The sequence below is a fragment of the Equus asinus genome, chromosome 4 (assembly GCF_041296235.1).
Source record: "Equus asinus isolate D_3611 breed Donkey chromosome 4, EquAss-T2T_v2, whole genome shotgun sequence".
In the NCBI taxonomy this organism is placed as follows: domain Eukaryota; kingdom Metazoa; phylum Chordata; class Mammalia; order Perissodactyla; family Equidae; genus Equus; species Equus asinus.
The window spans coordinates 24,446,786-24,462,028 of record NC_091793.1 but is presented as its reverse complement, the minus strand read 5'-3'; the positions used below and the strand labels follow the sequence as shown (position 1 = coordinate 24,462,028).

The window sequence follows — 15,243 nt, the reverse complement described above, 5'->3', positions numbered from 1 at the left end:
CTCTCCAAGAGTGAGGTCACCACCTCCAGCTCCCCGGGTGCCTGAGCCATGGGCACCACTGAGCCAGCCCTGGAGCAGGAGGGGGCGGTGGCAGGGACCAGGGCCAGGACGCAGAGCCAAATACACAGCTTGGTACAATGACAGGCCTGTCCCATGGTGAGGTGCTGGGGCCCTTATCTCGGGAAGCCTGGTGTTTCCCGTTTAAGACATAGCTTAGTTCAGGGGAAGCTGAGGGGGGTAGAGCAATGTGATGGGTGCTTCCTGAGCTCCCACTAGGCACCACAATGCTTCTACACGCTTCCCAGTTTGATCCTCACGATGGCCTAATTCGGTAGGGATTGCTCTTGGCTCCAGTTTGCAGAGGGTGCAATTGAGGCTCAAAATGGTGAAAAACCTTGTCCTAAAGGGAAAGCGGTATAGGTAATGGGTAAGAATCTAGAGACTTTGGAATTAAATACATCTGAGTTCAGATCCAGACTTTGACACTGTTTTTTTGTTTTTTGTTTTGGCTGAGGAAGAGTAGCCCTGAGCTAACATCTGTTGCCAATCTTCCTCTATTTTGTATGTGGGTCACCACCACAGCATGGCTGATGAGTGGTGTAGGTCACACCTGGAAGCCTGCTGAATTTGACTGCTACACCACGGGGCCAGCCCAACTTCGACACTGTTGATGCCAAGTTAATTAAACTCTCGGCCTCAGTTTCCTTGTCTGTAGAATGGCGAGAATGATAGTCCCTGCCTCTCGGGGTTGTTTAAGACTCAGCAAGATGGTACATGTAACACGCACTCAGCGAGTGCTAGCCATCATCGTCCCCATTTTACTGATGTGACAACTGAGCCTCAGAATGGGGAGGCAACTTGCCCACAACCACACAACTCGTGGGTGGCAAGGTCTGGGCGTGAACCCAGATCTGATTCTTCCTGCCCTACCTACACCACCATGGAGTGGCCGGGGGAGGCCTCCAGCTTCCAAAAGGCTGTGAGGAGGTGGCTGCAGACGTGAGGCTCCTTGGAACAACCAGTGGCTCAGATTTCCTGCAGAGCCATGGAGGTGAGCCCTGGGGACTGGGTCAGGGTCACACCCGCAGCTGGTGTTCCGGGCAGCAGAGAGGAACTGCGGCATCAGGCCTGGAAGCCTTGTCTGTGGCTCAGCATCCTGGCCGCTGCCACCATTGTTCTCTGCTCCCTCCCAGCCCAGGGCCTGCACGTTAGGGATTTCCGGCAGCCTGGCCAGAACCACCTTCACTTTCCTGAGAAGCTTTCCCCAGGTGGCTGGGGTGGGGGCTGAGCTGGACCCGGCCCTCGCTGGGCAGGGACTGCTGGGAAGGGCATTGGCCACAGCACCGTCCACATCCCCTTGGCCGGACAGGTCCTGGCCCCGGAGACTGCCCTTCTCAGAGACACAGCGCCCTCCTCTCTTACCTCTCCTGGAGCCCAGGGGAGAACGGGCCGTGACTCATTTTCATTTTAGGGCTGGCTAAAGGCAGGACATGTGCCTTCAAGTCTCTATGACAAACAGGCTGTGACCTGAGCAAGTCACCCCCTCCCCGTGCCCTCATGGGGGAGACTGGAGGAAACTCAAGGTCCCCTCACACTCGGACATCAGTTCAGGAGTGATCCGCAGCCCCTTGCTCTGCTGTCTTCGAGCACAAGCTTCTTGAGGGGATGGTCAGTTTCCCTCCCATGTTCCGTATGTTTAGAAGGAACCCAGGTTGGTGGCCACCACTCATTCATCCAAATGCTTCTGAGACCTGCTAATGCTCTGGGAGGGTGAGCAGTCCTCATCGGAGCAGCTTCTCAGCCATCCCACTGACCTCACTCTGCGCTCATCTCCTCATCTGGGAAATGGGCAGAAGCCTGCCTGGCAGAGCAGTGGTGGGATTACAGCGGAGAACTCAGGTAAAGAGGCCAGCACAAGGAATCTAAGCTTCCAGCCCTGCTTCCCGCCTCCAGGCCAGCTGGATATAGCCAGCGTCAGGGGAATGCGTAGAAGCCACCCCCCAGGGCGTCTTGGGGCTGAGGGGCAGCCTGTGGCTGTGCCCCCTTTCCCATGCTTTCAGCAGGTGTCTTTGCTTCAGAGGGGCTGGGGCTGGTCCACCTGCCCCCCAGCAGGACCACCAGGCCCTGTAGCTGCACTGCCAACCCCTCAGAGGGTGACAGCGGGCCTGACGATGCAGAGCCAGCAGCATCCTGGTGAGGTCAGCGCCATGGAATTAGTCAAACAGGATCACCCTGAAGATTCAGTGCTCAGCCAGTGACTCACGCTGTGAACAGCCTCATGGGCAGTGACTGCCAACCTGGGATGGCAGTGGCCGCGAGATCGCCTCGCCCCGCAGCACACCTTTTAAGGAGAGGAGCTTGGGGCGGCGCAGGGGCCCTGCCCTGGCCCCGTGGCCTCTGCCAGCCTTTCTCTACACCCACGCAGGGCAGAGAGGCCAGACCCCCCACCTGGGTTCAAATCTGGCATCATCGCTTTTTAGACATGACCTTGGGCAAGTCAATTTCTCTGAACCGGTTTCTTAACTTGTGATATGGAATAACGCTTGTCTCATCAGAGAGGAATTAAATGAAGTAATGTTTATAGAAAGTGCCTGGCAAAGGGCACCTTTTAAGGAGTGCGGTGGGGTACAGTGGAAAGGACGCGGGCTCCGGAGGCAGGGCGCCCCAGCTCTGAACTCCAGCCCTACCCCTTACTCGCTGGGTGTCCTTGAAAGTTACTCCACCTCTGCATCGGGGCCTCTTCTGTAAAGTGAGCCGACACCACCTGCCTTGTCTGCTAGTTGTGGGATTAAGACCATACCCTACATTTTGTAAGATGACAGGGGAGGTGCAGGAGAGGGGCCAGCCTGCCTGACCTTGAACCCCAGCCCAGGTGCCTGCGGGCGTCATGAACTTGGACAAGGGCCCCCACCTCTCCCATTGAGTCTCTTGTGCAAAAGGGAATGATGCTGCGAATGTTTACCTTGTGGGGCTGCTGTGGGGCGAGGTGCTTAGAACAGCGCCTGGCCCCCAGGAAGTGCCCTCTGAGCACTGGCTGCTAGTATTCACCGTATCCACAGCTCTCGGCCTTTCTCTACTAATGCCAGCTGTGGTCTCTGAGGCCACAGGCCCTGCTTCGGAGCAAGCCAGCTGTCCTGCATCAGTCACAGCAGCCCTCGCAAGGCAGGGCCGGGGCGGACCTCTCAAAGACCCCAGAGTAACTCAGGCAGTTCCAACAGGAGCAGTGAACCACTGAGAACAACGCACACAGCAGTGGAGATGGCATCCCAGGGCCAAGGGGAAGGGTGCCAGGACACCCCAGCTGTCGAGCACCCACAGCTTCCAGGAAGCTGGCACTTCAGCTGGGCAACCAAGCCAATGGGCAGCTGGGCCCCAGGAAAGAGATGAAGGGTTGGTTTCCCCGGCCGGCAGGCCTGGTCTGCCTCGCACCCATGGCCAAGAGGAGCTGGGCACAAGAAGGGGCGGAGAGCCTGGCCCCAAGGTGCAGGAGTCCTACAGCATACACAGGAAGGATAACTGGGCTCCCTCGGGGGGCCAGGCTTCCTGCAGGAGCGGCTTCGCAGCAGTCAGCACAGAGGAAGTCCCAGAAGGATGACAGGGATGGGCTGTAAGAGCCAGGCCACAGAGGCAGCTAGGTCTGGGTAGAAACCCCGGCTCTGCGCCCCGTGAGCCTGTGTCATCTGCATATAGGAACAACAAGCACTCTCTCGCCTGACTTGTGCGCAAAGGTGTCCCCAGGACAGCAGCCACCACTGACACACAGTAACAGCGGGGCTGGTGAAGGGCAAGAGGGTGGCGGAGTCAGAGGAGGAAACAGTGACAGCAGCCCGGCCTGGGAAGGGGTCACCAGTGCTCCCAGAGCCCGGACAGAAGGGAAGCTGTCGACAGCACAAAGCCTGGTTTTATTGGTCCGGTGTGTTCACAGTGAGCCCTCCTGCTCAGAGAACTGAAGGGCCCGCTAAGGGTGAGGGAGGGTGGTGTCTCGAGTATTCCCGAGTCAGGGGTCTGAAGGACTCCCCCAGCCCAACGTGCGCTGGCGGCCACGTGCCTGGGAAAAGGGAGGCGGCTCTTGGCGGGGTGGAGGCTACGGGGTAATTTAGTGCGGGGCCCAGGGTCTGTTCTTCACAGCAGGAGGTAGAAGGGATCACATAAAGTTCTTTATTACAGACCTACAAAAAACGAGAGAATTATATATTACTCTCACTTGTTTGGGTTTCTTTTTTCCTTCTTTTTCTTTTTATAAAATAGCAGCAGGGAAGAAAAATGCAGGAGGCAGAGGAGCCAGGTGCTGGGGTTCACTCAGAAGGGGCCAGGGAGACAGGACCACCACAGGCAGGCCCAGGCTGTCTCCGAGCATCCTGGGAGAACACCACTAGCCCTGGAGGGAGCGGAGAGAGTGGGTGCAAAGGTGGCTGTGCCCAGGTCCGCGGCAGCACCATCCCTCCGCGCCCACCCTGGCTGGGAGCACTCAAAGCTCCATGTTTGGGGGCCTGGTCTCTAAGCAAGGGCCCACGGGCAGAAGGGAGGAGGCAGCAAGGGCTGGCACAGAGGGGCTAGGAGTTTCTTAGGTCCCCCCTGGGACCACTGGGGCCTAGGCGGGCAGGACTCTTCCCTGCTGCTCAGCCAATCAGCTTCCTCAGGAAGGCCTCCAGCTGGTCTTCATCCTTGATGCCCACAAACTTGTCCACCACGTCCCCATTCTTCATGGCCAGCACAGTGGGCACAGCGGACACCTACGTGGAGGGGACAAGGGAGGCCAATCACTTAGAGGTGAACTCTTCTCACCCGCCATTCCCAGGCTCAGTGGAGGAGGCTGGTGGCTCCTGCAGGGCAGTGGCTGTCCAGAGCCACAGCCGGGCCCCTCCCTCGGCGCAGGGCACTGCAGGCCCACCCCCTGAAGAAACCTCTCCATGCGGGCTCCCAGCAGCACCCTTCCTCCCCCAACCACGTGACTGACTCCCCGCCCAGTGGTCTGGCTGCAGTGAAGGGAGATTAAAATAACCCACGCAGCTGCAGGCCAGGGCTGGGGGCAGGGAGGGGCTGAGGAGCCAAGAGACCTTCCCCGAGGGGCAGCCTGGCACAAGGGGACCAGGAGATGTGAGTCTGAATCCTGGCTTTGCCACTCACTAGCTGGGGACCTTGGCCAGGTCATGCCACCTTAGGAGCCTCAGTGCCCTCATCTTAAAACAGGCAACATGGTATCCATCATGAGGGCTTAGAATAGGGATTACACGACCGTATGTAGAGCTGGTGGCGGGGGGTGGGGGGGTGCTCGGGCTCTGCAGCAGCTGGCCAAATCTTGGCCGCTCTGGACACACCTGTTCACCTCACCAGCAAAGCGGAGACACCAGCGTCCGTACAGGAGAGGGGACGGGGGGCTGGATGAAGTAATGCACTCAGGCTCTGCACAGCACCCCCGCCTGGCAGGGCCACCAACAGTGTTAGAACTGACACGGTGCCTGGGACACAGCGCCATGTCAAAGTCTAACGCAGGGCCCCACACGAGCTACCTGAGCTCACTGCCGTGATGCTAGCAGCGCCCAGAAATTCACTGATTTGTACTGGACGGTGTGGGAGGAGCCATATAGGATCTGATGTTTATTTATTGGGGGTGGGGGGCTGGACATTCTTGGCCTATGAAGCATTTTCTCAAGCTCCCTCTGGGGACCTGTAGAGATGACATGGGTTGTAAAGGAGGCCCACAGCCTGCTCTGGCTTCACACGTTCTCTGCTGCCTGGGCTCCCTGCCTGGCATTCACGGGCATTTGAAAAACTGTACAAACAGAACAAGATAAACACAGACTTCTCTTACACACAACTGAACTACAAAGTAACAAAAGTGATTTACACAAACATACCAGGTACTCAGTCTCCTGAGCGCCTTCCTGCCATGAGTCATCTTGGGAGGCCGGACTTAAGCTTCAGAATGTTCAAACTGTGCACGGCAGTTACAGAACAAAGAACTGCGGGCCAGATGACCGGGTCCCATCTCAGGGATGGGCCAGCACTCATGCACCGACTCTATGGGGCAGGCCTTGCAGCCCTCTCCTAATGATGGGCTTTGGGGACAGACACAGCAGGGAAGACGACACACTCCCCACCATTGTTAGTGCCTTCAGGCCCTTCCAGGACTGCCCTGGGCTGATGGGGGTGGCAGCTTGACACACTTCCCACAGGGACCGTGCAGGCAGACCCATCTGGCAGTGGGCTGACCACACGGATCACTGCTCATTGCCCCACAACTGGCTCCCGTCCTGGTCATTCTTGACTCTGGCATGGGGGGTGGTGTGAAGAGCGAGGGTCCGGCACACGTGCAGTTTCCAGGCACGCAGGGCCCTGACAAGCTCCCCAGACAAGCTCGCTCTGGGATGCCCCAGTCACTTGAGGCGCGGCGGGCCGGTGCGTGCTTTGTTCTCTCTCGCCCTCTAGCGGTCTGTGACGGCAGCGGCCCCAAATCCGGCCACTCGCATCTGAGGCACAAAGACCAAGTGCTAACAGTTCCACCCTGCACTTCCTGGGTCCCGCCCGGGCCTGTTTCTTTAACTGAAATCAAAGCTGCACGCACTGTACGCGACGTCGTCCTGTGCACGTGTCCTCTAAGCGGGACTCCACGCCCACCAAGGCAGCATGGACTGGACTTGGTTTTCCTCAAGAGCTCCAGGTGAGTCCCATCACAATCACACTGTGTAAACTCACACACGTGCTTGCACATGCAGACCATGCTGCACCCGGGCGCACAGCAGACACGCCGCCACGACTGTGTTTTCATGAGAACCAAGGTCGAGGCATTGCTGATCAAGGGCGGTCTTTGAAGTTTGAGCCTGGACACCCATACACACTCACACACACACACACACACACACACACACACACAGCCTCGGGCTAGCCAGAAGCTGGATTTCCCAGGACATTGCAGGGATCCCTGGGCTGTGACTGGACTTCCCTCACCCGAGGAAGAGGACGTGGTTTTGCTGTTTCTGAGTTTGGCTCAGCCATCAGGAGGGGCTGGTGCCTGGAAACACTGCCTTAAATGGAAGCGCCTAGGTCCTCGGCACATTCTTCTGGAATGGTGATTTAAGTGTAAGAGGGGCAGTGGTGGAGCAAGAATTCAGCTTCCCTTCAAGTCTGGCGGCACTGAGGGAACTGAGAGGCCGGAGAAAAGACGAAGAGATGTGCTAGGATGTGCTGCATCTCCTCCTGCTCCTTGAGGCCACCTGGGGCCTCCTGTGCTTGGCTGAAGACCCTGAGAGCTCAGGGCAGGGGCTGTACGTGTGCACGGTCTCTTCCCGCTACCCTGCAGCCCACCCGCCCGCACAGCCACTGAACTCAGCGTGCCTGCCAAGTCTTCTGTCTCACCCCACTTTCCTTCACTTGTGAGCTGTTAAGGACCTGTCAAGGGACAGGCGCAGTGCTAGCTGTCACAGGAGACTGGCAACCTCCTCCTCGGCTAATTGCAGAACGAATGCAAAGGAAAAAAATCACCGTCACCCCGGATGCCACATACTGAGTGCTTTTTAAGTGACACTGACCTCTTGCGTATGCCGTCTCATAAATTCTTGCCTCAAGGTGGGATCATTTTCGAGATGGGAAGACTGAGGCTCGAAGGCCGAGTGACTACATGGTGGGGCTGCCATGGGAAACAAGATCTGTCTGACTTTGCTGTCTGTGACACCACACTGTGCTGTACCTCGGCCCAAGAGGAAGGAACTGGAGATAAACAGAGTTCCAGCAGGGCGAGGAAGATGTGGGGAAACACCGAAAAGATTTCACGTTTCAAATGAGAAACACCAAATGCTTTGTAAAAAAGCTTTTCGATACAGGAGGGATCTTGGAAAAACTATTATTGAAAAAAATCAAATCCAACTATGACATTCTGGAAAAGGTGGAGCACAGGGGATTTTCAGGACAGTGAAACTCTTCTGTATGATACCGTAATGGTGGACACATGTCACTACCCATTTGTCCAAACCCATGAAGTGTACACAAGAGGGAGCCTCAGGTCGGAGGAGCCAGCGGGAGCCCCCTGGAAGGGCCACCCAGGCTTCTGAACTTGTGCTTCTTGGTGTTGGGTCCCCGACTCCCTGCGGTGGCATCACCTGGAAGCTTGTTAGAAATGCAGAATCTTGGGCCCTTCCTGGACCTACGGAATCACAACCTGCCGTAACACTATCCAAGGTCCTACGCATGTGTGAGAAGCACTGACTTAGAACACTCCCCAAACAGGGGGATGTGGGAATGACTGGAGGACTGTGCATTCCAGCTAGGAGATGTTATTCAATGAACTGTCTATGAGGTTATATGGAACATTAAAAAGAAAAAAACTCAAATAAAAAATCCAAACGAGTTCCTCCCAATGTTGACAGTGGCTGTGTGTGGATGGCAAGATTACAGGAGACTTATCCCCTTTTTGTTACTTGGCTGTTTTTCTAACGCTTTTTAAAGGGCCTTCTTCTATAAGATGAGAAAATAAAAGGCTAGCAGCTCCCATTGTGAGGTCAGAAGCAGAAGGCCCAGGGGAAAGCATAAGAGGATCAAGGGTTCGCATCCTGATCCCCTCTTTCCCCTCAGCTGGCAAGGTGCGAACGCTCAGGAAACACCCAGCCATTCAGCAGGAACCCGAGGAGATGGGACAGCAGAGCTGTTCACTCAGCCAAGCCAGGCCAGCTCGGAGTCTGGGGTATGGACACTGAAAACTCAAGGCCCTGGACGACCGGCCCCTCCTTCCCTCTCCTTTGGGAGACCGTGAAATCCTCGGGTGGCAGTTGACTGAAGCATAAAGCGTGGTGAGAGGGGAGAGCAGTTGTGGTGAGGAACGAGACTCACCCTGAGGGTGTGTGCTGGGCATGGGGGACGTCAGGAGAGCTGGGGAGAGGCGCCTAATTCCCGGAATATAATTTAAAGCAGTTTCTCCAACCAGTTCATCCAGCATTTGGAAAAGGAGGAAGCCGTCCCAGGAGGTACTGTGGATCTCTTAGCTGAAACCTCAGGCTTTCCTCCAAAAGAAGAGGTGTGAAGGAAGCGGGGGAGGGGTCAGGAAGCAACCCTGTTGGAGCTTCCTAAGCCCTGCAATGACCTCAGCCCACAGCTTGGCAAAACCTGGAGGCCGGGACCAGGTGACATGAGCCCAGCAGCCCTGAGGTCTTCTGTGTGACCCACACACTATCTGGACAGTGGACAGAAGGAGAAGGAGAGAGAAGATCCTACAAGAGGACCCCCAAACGCACACCTGCTGGGCTTAACCACAGGACTGTAGTGCCCAGCCCTCCATCCCCAGGCTCCCTGGAATACAGGCGGGGACCGTCTCAGGAATTCTCACCACCCATGTGACCGCTCTTGGCAGGAACTGGGTTATTCTTCTTTGCATCCGTGACAGTTACCCGAGTTCCTGGAACATGGTTGGCACTTGGGGCGTGTCTGCTCAAGTTCCACTGGCTGAGGCTGAAGCTGTGGTGCTGGGCAGTGCCGGGAGGGAGCCTAAGACACCTTAAGCCTGCCCATCTCCCTGGGGATGCCCAGCAGTAGCGCCAGCCCTCAGCTCACCCCAGAAGGCCATGCCCTCACCCCTGCAGCTGCTGCGATCCTCTGGGGGAGGGATGGACACACAGGGAAAGCTGGGGGGCATCTAAATGGTCAGACAAGTGTCCCCTTGACTGAGCGATCAGTGGGAGAGCTTGTGAGGAAAACAGCAAGTCATCCCTCCCCACCAACCTGTAAGCAGCCCTCGGTCACCCTGTGCTGTGGACAGTCTTTGAGAATGTCCCCTCAACCATCTGCAGGAGCCATTGGTGGTCTGCGCCCCCTGCATCTGTTTCCTTTGCCTCTGCTCACGGCAGCCTGACTTTCCTTTGGCTGATCACTCCCAGCCCCAGCTTGATGAGCAGCCAGCCTGTACTCGCCCCTCCCCCCGCCCCCACCCCACTTCCTGCCATAGAGACTGGCTGGAGGGTGGGCATCTCTGCTTGACCTGGTCTAGTGAGAGCTGAGCCTGGACTTGCCCACTCGGAGAAAGAAAGAGGCCCCCTCTCTCAGTCACTTGTTACCCGCAAGAAGGGAGGGGTGGAGGTTCACTCTGGCCAGATCCAGATATTTCAAGAGAACCACAAATCTAGACTTTCACGTGAAATCTTCTGAGTTTTAAATATCAGCATCTGGTCTGGTATTGAAAAAAGAATATGTTGAAGGGCAGACCAAACATGTCAGTGAGCCAGATATGGCTGCCAGGCCAGCAGGTGCAACCCTGGCTCTGTAACAACGCTATCCTCAGCATGGCTATCCAGACCTTTCCAATCTGGCCGCAGTCGGCTTTCCCAGCTGCTTGTCCTCTCACTCCTTGCTCAACCCTTCCCTCCAGCCATCCAGCCACAACAGACCTTTCCCCTTTCTCCAACTACAATGGTCTCCAAGGCCCAGAGGAGGCCCCCAGACCCCACACATCTCCTGCTCCTCTTCCTCCAGCATACTCTGTTCCAGGCACACAGGCCCTGTTAGTCTGTGAGCAAACCCGTGAGACCCTGACCTCAGGGCCTTTGCATTTGATGTCAGCTCTGCCTAGATCACTCTTCCAAAGAGCTACATGGCCCATTCCTTACTCCCTCCAGGTCTTTGCTCAGAGGTCAGCTTCTCAGCAAGGCCTTCCCTGGCCCACCCTTTTAAACACAAGACCCTCCCCAGCCCCTGGCTCAGCACTCCCACCGCTTCTTCCTGATTTATTTTTCCCCATAGCACTTACTATCTAAAACAGGGATTAGCAAACTATGGCCCACAGGCCAAACCCAGCCTGCTGCCTGTTTTTTAAATAAACTTTTACTGACACAGAGCCATGCCCATTTGTTTACATACCGTCTATGGCTGCTTTAATGCTACAATAACAGCTCAGTATCTGCAAGAGACCAGTGCCCTGCAAAGCCTCAAATATGCACCGCCTGGTCCTTTAGAGAAAGTCTGCTGACCCCCAGCCCAAAATACTAGAACACAGGCTCCACGAAGGCAGGGACTCTGTCAGCTTTGGTCACTGCCATATCCTCAGCACCTGGCATTTCAGGGACTCTGAATAAATATCGCTGAATGAATGCACAAGCCAATGAAACACATGAGGCCACCTCGCGTCTCTGTGTATGCCAGGCTCTCAGCCCTGCCTTCTTCTCCGTGCATCCTGCACAGCTCGGCTCAGGGCCTCCCTCTAAGGTGAAGCACTCCCCGTCCCCCCACCCGACCCAGGCCGCCCTCCCCCTGCCAGGAACAATCAGTCCCTTCCTCCTTTGTGCGTCTCTTCCCTCAGCATGTCTCACCCTACGTTGCGATGATCTGTCTCCCTGTTGTTCTCTCCTGCTAGACTGAGAGCTGCCTGAGGTCAAGGAGCCCATCTTATCTGTGCCAGAACCACGAATGCCTGGTGCACTGGAGGGCTCACAAATGACTGTTAACAACATGTGGGTGGACGCACCCACGAGTGAAGGATGCACCAATGTCCCGAGACTCAGGGAATGACCTGTGTTTTGGGTCAGACATTCCACTTCGTAAGGTGGTGGAGAAGAGAGACAAGTGGCCCACAGGATCAATGGAGTCAATTCTGCAAAGTGCTCTGAACTCCTGAGATCCCTAGAAAAAACCAAGACCCACCCCCTTCACCTTACTGACTACCTCGTAGTCCCCAAGACATCTCCTGCGCCAGCTTCTGCAGCCCCGGGCATCCCCACCAGCTGCCCTGTGGCAGTCTCCTGCCAATCCATACCTCATACTCTATGGCGAGGTCTGTGTGGTCGTCAATATCCACTTTGGCCATCACCACCTTTCCATGCTGCTTGGCCACCATCTTCTCTAACCTTGGCCCCAGGATCTTGCAGGGACCACACCACCTTGGAAGGGGAGAAAGGGAGCAACCTGTCATAAGAGCACTGAACGATCCAGCTGTGGTCTCCCCAGAACCCTCCCTTTCTGAGGGACCTTTTGCCCCTATTACCTCTGTTTACAGTGTTTGACCATTAACCTGTAGTGCTGACACACCAAATGGTAATGCCAGGAGACTCTGCCACTTGGCAATTTCCACAGGTCCTGGACTTTTAAACACTGGCCTCAACATAAGACTCTTATAAAGGCTATTTCACTTATTTCAATAGATCTAAAAAAATATACTGTCCTATAGAAGACTATGGGTCTCGAAGTTAAAAGGTTTGGTTTAAAGAGAGGCTCCTCACTGACCAGCTGACTGTTTTGGGGCCTCGGTTTCCTCACTTGAAGAAGAGCGACTATGCCTCTCACGGCGGTGATGAGAAATCCACTAAGGCAACGTGGATAAACACAGTCCGTAAGCTGCAGTTACGTCCAACACCTCACGGACTCAGAACCAAAGGGAGGGGGAACCAATGGCCAGGGAGTGTCTACGACACGCCAGGAACCTTCTCAGCTTTTACTGCCAGAACCCTCAACCCTGCCAAGGAAAAGAAGACACCTTCCTAAGAAACTGAGTCCCATACAAGTTAACAAACTTGTGCAAGGTCACAGAGCTGGCAGGAAGCACAGCTGGGGTTGCAACCAGGTGTCTTCTTTCAGCCCCAGGCTATTCTGTGTCAGCCCCTGTGTCAGCTGCTACCATCATAGATGCTCCCCTCTGGGTGTGAGCTCTTCAAGAACTGGCTGTCATCTCTAGGTGCCTGGCACTAAGTGAACAAACGTACACCTTGCCTCCTTGTTGGAGAAGAAAATGAGGCAGTGCCCCATCGATCATTCATTTTGGAAGTCCTCTCTGGAGTGCTCACCATGCCAGGAGCACAGCAGCTCCGCTTCCAGGAACCCCTGCTTGAGGACTCCTATTTTATTCTCAGCCTTTAAAACCCCTTCCATTCAGAGATTCCAGTTAATGAGCTCACAACACCTAAACACCCAGTCCGCAAGACCTTATCTCCTATTCCAAGTGAAGATAGAGAGGCACAAGGACATCACATGGCTGCCCAAGGCGACATGGTGAGTTAGAGAAAGAACGGGATAGGAAGCAAAAGAATCTGTCAGAGATTTGCTCAGAAGGCCTCCTACCTTCTAACTCAGGCCACACTGGCTCCTTCGAGAATGTCTAATTCTAAGGGGTCTGTCCAGTTTTTTGTAGCCAGGCCCCAAAGGTCTGGAAATGAAGAAGGCCAGGCTAACAATCAGAAGGCTATAGGCATTTCAACATCCCTAACACAAACTCATACGGCGCTGGAAAGAAACTCCTGCATGTACCCTGCATGCTCGGGCACCACTGCGGTGGCACTGACAACTTTTTGGCAGCCTTTCCCAGTTTTGGTGGCAAGATGTTAAAATAAAATCAACTTATCTGCAGGGCCAGGGACTGGTATACACCAAAAGCCGGATGATGTGACAGTCATATTTTTCCTGCTTTGGTCCAGGCTGAAGATGACTGAGCCATTCAGGCCAGGAGATACAGAACGTTAAGTGTTTCTCAGCACTAATTACAGCGATCTTGGAAGACTGCTTACTTGTCTGTCTCCTGCAGACTACACTCAATGCCTGGGTGTTGGCCTTACCAGTCTTTGCAACGAGTCTATGTATGAGAAGCATCAAATGTGGGACTGGGACGCAGCAGGCGCTCAATAAATACCTGAACAAGCGACACCCCAGTCTGCTGCTGAGCCCCAGGACTCACTGTGCATGGAAATCCACGACCACTGGTGTCTCACTGTTGACAACTCGGTCTTGAAAGTCAGGTCCATCTTGGATGTTAAAGGTCGTCGCACAGACTCTGGTGGTGTATAGTGACCGGGCCTGGCTGGGTGTTCCTGTCAGGTCACCAGGACCACACTGTGGGGCCGGCAGGGCCCTGGAGGTGAGCGGTCCCCACCGACCGGGACAGGGCCTCCTGGAGACGACGGAGGCCAGGAACCTCCTCAGGAGAAGTCGCTGAGCCATCTGCGAGGGGAGGAGGCAGGAAGAGCTGGGGCAGACAACACAGAGTGGATACACTAGGAAAAGAAAGGTATGTGGGAGTACTGGGGGGCTCAAGATGAAGGGCTAAAAACAAAATGCCAGGAAGTGACATACAAGATTTCTGAACTGGAGGTGAGTAGGTGAAGAATGAGAATCAACGGGAAGGAGTCGCAAACTAGAAGGACAGGAAAATTGCGATGACAACCAAAAAGAAATCAGGATATTGGTGGAATTACAACAGGAGAAAAGGAGGCAGGAACCAGCATTTACAGAGCGCCTGCTAAGGGCCAAGTGCCTTACATCCATCATCGTCCTCCCACACCTACTTTGAGGAATTTCTATAGTATCGCTCACATTCCAGGTAAGGAATCCGGGGGTCAGGGAAGTTGGTGCCCAAAGTACCCCAACTAGTAAATGAGAGTTAACACTGGAACCCAAGGCCGCCTGCAAAGTCCTTATTCTATCACTTACTCTATTAAAAAGTGTTTTAACAGGAAATTAAGGAAAAAGGGGGTTGTTTGAGGATCCGGAAAGAACAACCGAACAATTCAAGGAGGAACTAAGAGGTACAGGACAGGAGTGTGGGGGGAACGAAAAAAGAAGGGACGTGTGCGTGGAGGGAACCGGGGACTCAGACGCCACTAGGGACCCCGGCTCTCCGGAGGGCAGGTGCCCCCGCCCGCTCGGCCGGCGCCCCGCGCAGGAACGCGCCTGCAGGGTGCCTCAGCCGCTACGCCACCGCGAACCGCCCCCACGGCCGCCTACCTCCCTGCAGCGAGAGCGGAGGGATGCACAGCCCGGCCCTCCGCGCCGGTCAAGGGCACTTCTGCGGTCACTTCCTCAGGGGAGGGCCTTTCGAAGGCCACTTCCGGGCAGAGGCAGCCTGGAGCACGTCTCTCCGCAACTTGACGGGGGGCTCGGCTTTTCCGCCAATGAGAACGGTGGGGGAAGGCCCAGCTAAAGAGGCGGAGCCTCCGTGAGGGACCGGAAGAGAGGGACTTTCCGGGGAGAGACCGGAAGAGGAGGGGCGGGCCCTTGGAGGAGGGACCGGAAGAGAGGGTTGCCCTCGGGGGAGGGACCAGAAGAGGCGGGCGACCCTCGGGGGAGGGACCGGAAGAGGCGGGCAGGCCCTGGAGGAGGGTCTGGAAGAGGAGGTGGAAGGAGGCCGGGAGCGGGAGGGAGGTGTAAGAGGGAGAAAAGGGCGGGAGGGAGGTGTGGTTCCGGATTTTGCAAACTCCTGCCGCCCTATTGGTCACCCCGCGCTGCCCACCCCATTGCCGCAATGTCTTCCAAAAACTCCTGGAGGTGCTGGAAGGTTCTTTC

General features: G+C 55.7%; 1 protein-coding gene across 3 annotated transcripts; it reads right to left on the bottom strand.

The window, feature by feature from the left end:
• Window positions 1-3,883: 3,883 nt before the first annotated feature.
• Window positions 3,884-14,925, bottom strand: TXN2 (thioredoxin 2). 3 transcript variants are annotated; one of them, XM_070506945.1, is made up of 5 exons: window positions 14,686-14,896; window positions 13,640-13,902; window positions 11,732-11,855; window positions 4,615-4,733; window positions 4,145-4,171 (listed from the first exon to the last, which is right to left on the bottom strand). In XM_070506945.1, the coding sequence occupies exons 2-4, from the start codon at window positions 13,900-13,902 to the stop codon at window positions 4,620-4,622; spliced, it is 501 nt and encodes a 166-aa protein (XP_070363046.1). In that variant the 5' UTR covers window positions 14,686-14,896; the 3' UTR covers window positions 4,145-4,171; window positions 4,615-4,619. The 3 variants fall into 3 exon arrangements, with proteins under 3 accessions (XP_014706684.1, XP_044636257.1, XP_070363046.1); XM_014851198.3 differs by having other exon boundaries at window positions 3,884-4,733; window positions 13,640-13,927; window positions 14,686-14,925; XM_044780322.2 differs by having other exon boundaries at window positions 3,884-4,733; window positions 13,640-13,955.
• Between the last annotated feature and the right edge of the window lie 318 nt (window positions 14,926-15,243).

Coding starts and splice junctions, on each gene's coding strand:
- TXN2 (XM_014851198.3), bottom strand. CDS start 13,902: ATGGCTCAGCGACTTCTCCTGAGGAGGTTCCTGGCCTCCGTCGTCTCC. Junction 11,856..13,639: donor GTCGTGGATTTCCATGCACA/GTGAGTCCTGGG, acceptor TCCCCTTCCAAG/GTGGTGTGGTCCCTGCAAGA. Junction 4,734..11,731: donor ACCTCGCCATAGAGTATGAG/GTATGGATTGGC, acceptor CCCTCCACGTAG/GTGTCCGCTGTGCCCACTGT.